The sequence below is a fragment of the Mustela nigripes genome, chromosome 6 (genome assembly GCF_022355385.1).
Source record: "Mustela nigripes isolate SB6536 chromosome 6, MUSNIG.SB6536, whole genome shotgun sequence".
NCBI classification, from domain to species: Eukaryota; Metazoa; Chordata; class Mammalia; order Carnivora; family Mustelidae; genus Mustela; species Mustela nigripes.
In genome coordinates this window covers 113,515,732-113,521,830 of record NC_081562.1, presented here as the reverse complement: position 1 = coordinate 113,521,830, position 6,099 = coordinate 113,515,732, and the positions used below count along the sequence as shown (strand labels likewise).

Below are 6,099 nucleotides of genomic sequence, written 5' to 3'. Positions count from 1 at the left end.
GATGTGGGGCTCGATCCCAGGACCCTGGGATCATGACCTGAGTCGAAGGCAGAGGCTTTAACCCACTGAGCCACCCAGGTGCCCCTAAAAATTTTGATCTATGCTTTCCCTATAGGACAATTCTTGATTCTGCCAGTGGGAAGGAACTTCCCTCAAATGCTGTATAAAGAACTATTTTTAGGCTCAGCCACAGGCCATTGGCCTCACCAGGCTAAGAGCCCCCTTGAGGGGCTGACTCTTAGTTATGCTCATATATACAAAGGGGACTTTTTGATAACATTCAAAAAATTGAACCATCCACCACAGAAAGCAGTATTTATAAATAGATGCTTGCTTTTACATTCTTTCTTTTTTTTTTTTTTTTCCCTCATGGACACCAGTGGACTGGGTGGCTTGAGGGAATCTATCTACCTGTGGTCCCAATCTGTCTGTGGAATACAGTCCAAGGTGGTTAATAATAAAATTAGCACAGGTAGAGGAACTAACAGTAGTGGAGGACATTCATATAAGAGCAGGAATACCTAATCGAGAAACTCCCGCCCTCGGTTCCCACCCTCCGCCCCCGCCCCAAACTGTCCCTGAAGACTGAACGGGAACAGGTCAAATTTGGGTTCCCTGCTGCTTCTAAGTGCCCCAACCCCGTCTCATGTAAACTATTAACCAGAAGCAGGACATCCTATCTGAATGTATATAGTGAAGTTCCTTTACATGAATTTAGTTGTGCTATTGCTAAGTGAATGCCTCAAGGTCTTGGAAATAGTCCACAAATGCACACATGCAACCACCCGTAAGTATTCCTTGTTTACCTGCGGTGCGCGCCTTGTCCTACCGCGACCTTAGCCTAGATAACAAAAATGAGGATCATTAATTCAGTGGCTGATTTTCTTCCCCTTTTCCCTCCACCCCTCCCTTGAACCCTCCTCAAGAAATCACCGTATGACTGCAGCAACTTCGACAAAGAATTCTTAAATGAGAAACCCCGGCTGTCGTTTGCGGACAGAGCCCTGATCAACAGTATGGACCAGAACATGTTCAGAAACTTTTCCTTCATTAACCCAGGGATGGAGAGGTTGATATCCTGAAGGACCTCCCCTGACACACGAGGGAATATGCCTTGCGTCTGCAAACCTGTTCCAGTGACGCTCCTTGGATGCCTTTTCACCTTGGGAAAGAAAAGAAACACTCAATCATACAGGCTGAGACCTTTTAGCTCCTCAGTGACTTCGTATCCGCAGCAGAAGCCAACTCCACTCCACTACTAACCACGCCCTTTGGTGCCTCTCCTGTGGTCACTCTTGAAGCTAGGTCATTACTAACCATAGCTACTGACTGGCATGATGGTTCTCCTCCGCACTGTGGAAAGACCTGAAAAGTTCATACTGCTCTAAATCACAGCTCTTCCCCTGGCCACCAACAGCTGATCAATGACCTGAGGGACACAGGGAGCACTGACTTCTCAAGACCGAAACAGGATGTCACCAGCTGCAGGAGTGGACGTCATCCAGACGCAGACAAGGAACCACTGACCCGTTTGGTTCTGTTCGCATCCGTGGAAGTGTAAATGGTGGTGGGGGCAGGCCTGGATCGGTGTTTATGGGAATTCTTCACAATAAATGTAGCTTGTAACTTGAAATTTACAAATCCATTCATTCTGATTAGCCCTGAAGTTCTCGGGAAGGAGGAAATGGAAAGTAAGAAGAGCTCATGTCACTGAGATGGAGGGTTTAATAAAACACCTGCTGTGGCCATCTTGTCAACACAGACATTAGAGTCGAACCAAGATAGAGTCATTCACTCCTCCCCGTAGAATTACTTCATCCGCCCATTCTCAGCTGACTTCAGTATCAGTGGAAGTCACTCATTACCATCCGCTTCACACTGTAACAAGAAAGGAAGTGCACAATTCTTCCAACAGAAGAGAAAACCAATCTCTTATTATGCCCTTAAAGTTGATTTGATGACTCATTTGTCTCCCGTTAGGCATTATTCAAGATAAAAGACCTATGCATGCTACTGGTAGCAGTTGATCCTGTTTAACTAGAATTCTAGCTATACATTTTTAAGTATCTGTGCTGTTTGTATATTTTGATAAAATATTGTGACTTAATGATAAAGAGGTGGATATGTAAACCTGGAATAAAAGAAAGAAAGAAAGACGCCTCCTAATAGTTTAATTCCCTACTTGTGCCCCCAAGAACTTGGGTTTTGTCGTGCTTATATCAAAATGTAGCTAGCATTGAGTTGATGTTGTAAATTTTGGGAATCATGAAAAATCCCCAAATGGGCGAGAAACTCGGGTGACTTCTAATTACTGTTATGTTCCTCTTTCTCTTCACCCCAAGATGATCTGGGAGTGGTCCATGAGTGCTGCCTCGACTCCAATCCATATCTCCAGTTCTAATCTTGTTCCCAGGCTTCAGTTTCCACTGACTTGCTCTATTTTCTTACAGCTTCAACCTCTCTTGTGTTTCCTAACTCTGTTACTGGCACCATCATGGGTCCACTTGTCCAGGCTCAGAACCTCACAGTCATTGTCAACTGTCCCCCCCCCCCCCCCTTTTTTTTAACCAAATCTTATAATTCTGCCTCTACAGTCTCTCCAAAAGACATACTTGTCTCTGCTTTCTCTCCTGCTAATCACGTCTGGATTAGTCTCCCTATCCTAAGTCTTTCTCCCCATTTTAATTAATGTACACATCATACTTATAAACTACAGGGTAGAAATAACTTTTCCTCTGCTCTCTTGTGTTAAGAACCCAGGGCCTGCTGATTAAATTGACAAGAGAAGCACACTTATATGCTATACTCATATATGTAGGAGTGCCCAATAATGGATAATTCAAAGAGTAGTTAGAATTTGGGATTTAAATAACCTGGCTTAACAGGATAAAGTATGGATGGGGAGAGAAAGGTCTCCTATGGGAAGGACAAATAGGTTTCTTTAAGGAACGTAAACAGGGTTTCAAGAGAATATTACAAACTTTCAGAAGTTTGTAATGATGCTTGTCTACAGAGGGATGAGTGGTCTTCCATCTTCCTCAGGGCTGTAACATCCCCCTGGAGGGAGGACTTATGGTAAATAGGTTTACTCTTGGTCTCACTCCTACAAACAGACCCACTGTGAAGGAGAAATTTTGGGCAGTTCTCAGAAATTTCTGCCTTGGTCAGATAAGGAAAGCTCCAAGAAGCCCTCTTCCTGCATCTGCTGAATCCCAAGTGTCTTTAACTTAAAATAATATTTATTATTTATGAAACATAAAAATATTATCTCCAAAAATCAGTTTTTTAACCCCATTCATGTTCAAAACTCTGTGTAATCTTCACTGGTTAGGGAAAACCCATACAGAGCCACCCATTTTGTCCTCAGCCTCTCTACCTGACTTCCCATTTCCACCTGTCATGCACCTGTGCTCCAGGCAATCTGAATTTCTTAGCACTGCCTATAAACTTCCACCAATTCCCACCTCTGGGGCTCCCTGATACTAGCTTTTCAGCCTAGAATGCCATTTCCACACAGTCAACATCTTTCTGTTTCTCAAGACCCAGTTCAGTTGACGTGTCTGCCACCAAGTTTCCCAGTCCTGGGGTATCCCATGAGCTGTTGTAGAAAGATGGCAGCTCAGTTATGATTACAGCATTGCAGAAGTCACTGACTTTCCTGGATGGGATTTTCTCACCTATAAAATGGAGCACATTATCGATAGTGTATTGGGTCGTTGTGAGAATAAAAGATGATCTGGCACAGTGGGGGACCTTAGTGCATGCTTCCTAAATGAGAGTTACTGTGGTGCTTTCAAGTTGGTCATGAGCCTGCCAGAAGGTATCTGTATCTATATGTACCAACCTACCCACCTACCTCCCTATCTAAAGAGATAGACAAATATCTACAGATGTACCTTAGAGAGATTGTGGGTTTGCTTCCAGACCACCACAGTAAAACAGGTATCATGATAAGGTGAGTCAAGTGAAGTTTTTGGTTTGCCACTGTATATATGAGAGTTATAATTACACTGTACTCCATTAAGTGTGCAGTAGAGTTGGGTCTTCAAATAAATCAATGTATGTACCTCAATTTAAAAATATTTAACTGCTCAAAAATGCTAACCATTGTCTGAGCGTTCAGTGAGTCATAACGTTTGCTGGTGGAGGGTCTTGCCTCGATGTTGATGGCTGCTGACTAATCAGGGTGCTGGTTGCTGAAGTTTGAGGTGGGGGTGGCAAATTCTTAAGTAAGACAACAATAAAATTTGCCACAGCAACTGACTCTTCCTTTCACTAATGTTTTCTCTGTAGCATCTGGTACATTTGAAAGCATTTTACCCATATAGAACTTATTTCAAAATTGGAGTCAATGCTCTAAAATCTTCAAAACAAAGAGGCAACCCACAGAATGGGAGAAGATACTTGCAAATGACAGTACAGATAAAAGGTTGATATCCAGGATCTATAAAAAACTCCTCAAACTCAACACACACAAAACACATAATCATATCAAAAAATGGGCAGAAGATATGAACAGACACGTCTCCAATGAAGACAGACAAATGGCTATCAGACACATGAAAAAACGTTCATCGTCACTAGCCATCAGGGAGATTCAAATTAAAAACCACATTGAGATACCACCTTACACCAGTTAGAATGGCCAAAATTAGCAAGACAGGAAACAACATGTGTTGGAGAGGATGTGGAGAAAGGGGAACCCTCTTACACTGTTGGTGGGAATGCAAGTTGGTGCAGCGACTTTGGAGAACAATGTGGAGATTCCTCAAGAAATTAAAAATAGAGCTTCCCTATGACCCTGCAATTGCACTACTCGGTATTTACCCCAAAGATACAGATGTAGTGAAAAGAAGGGCCATCTGTACCCCAATGTTTATAGCAGCAATGGCCACGGTCGCCAAACTGTGGAAAGAATCAAGATGCCCTTCAACGGACGAATGGATAAGGAAGATGTGGTCCATATACTCTATGGAGTATTATGCCTCCATCAGAAAGGATGAATACCCAACTTTTGTAGCAACACAGACGGGACTGGAAGAGGTTATGCTGAGTGAAATAAGTCAAGCAGAGAGAGTCAATTACCATATGGTTTCACTTATTTGTGGAGCATAACAAATAGCATGGAGGACATGGGGAGATGGAGAGAGAAGGGAGTTGAGGGAAATTGGAAGGGGAGGTGAACCATGAGAGACTATGGACTCTGAAAAACAACCTGAGGGTTTTGAAGGGGCAGGGGTGGGAGAATGGGGGAACCGGTTGGTGGGTATTAGGGAGGGCACGGATTGCATGGAGCACTGGGTGTGGTGCAAAAACAATGAATACTGTTATGCTGAAAAGAAATAAAAATTTTTAAAAAATTGGAGTCAATGCTCTAAAATCTTGCTGCTGCTTTATTAAGGGTTTTCAATGTTCTTTGCCCAGATAGATCAGAGGAATCACTATCTATGGCAACCATAGCCTTATGGGATGTATTCCTTAAATAAGTTTATGTCACATTCTAAATCCTTTGTCATCATTTCAACAATCTTCATAGCATCTTCACCAGGAGTAGATTCCATCTCAAGGAACCACTTTCTTTGTCCTTAAGAAGCAATTACTCATTTGTTCAAGTTTTATCATGAAATTGTGGTAGTTCAGTCCCATCTTCAGGATCCACTTCTAATTCTAGGTCTCTGGCTATTTCCACCTCATCTGCAGTGACTTCCTCCACTGAAGTCTTGAGTCCCTCAAAGTCATCCAGGAGGGTTAGAATCAACTTTCTTCAAATTCCTGTGAGTGTTGCTATTTAGACTTCTTCCTATGAATCACGAATGTTCTTCATGGCATCTGGAATGGTGAATCCTTTCCAGTGGGTTTTCAATGTACTTTGCCCAGATCGATCAGAGGAATCACTATCTATGGCAACCATAGCCTTATGGGATGTATTCCTTAAATAAGACTTGGAAGTCAAAATGACACTTTGATCCATGGGCTGCAGAATGGATAGTGTGATAGCGGGCATGAAAACAATATTAATTTTATTGCCTGTCTCCATCAGTGCTCTTGGGTCACCAGGTACATTATCAGTACATTGATAGTCATGTTTTTTCCTAACCA

At 42.6% G+C, this 6,099-nt stretch overlaps 1 protein-coding gene across 7 annotated transcripts in view; it reads left to right on the top strand.

Annotated features, from left to right (window-relative positions):
- PRKCQ (protein kinase C theta) overlaps window positions 1-5,370 on the top strand; it is a 179,689-nt gene extending 174,319 nt beyond the window's left edge. For all 7 annotated transcript variants that reach the window (XM_059404046.1, XM_059404042.1, XM_059404048.1 and 4 more), the window contains one exon: window positions 927-5,370. In XM_059404046.1, coding sequence (XP_059260029.1) covers window positions 927-1,082 — 156 coding nt within the window. In that variant the 3' untranslated portion in view covers window positions 1,083-5,370. The remainder of the gene's footprint in view (window positions 1-926) is intronic.
- The last annotated feature ends 729 nt before the right edge of the window (window positions 5,371-6,099 follow it).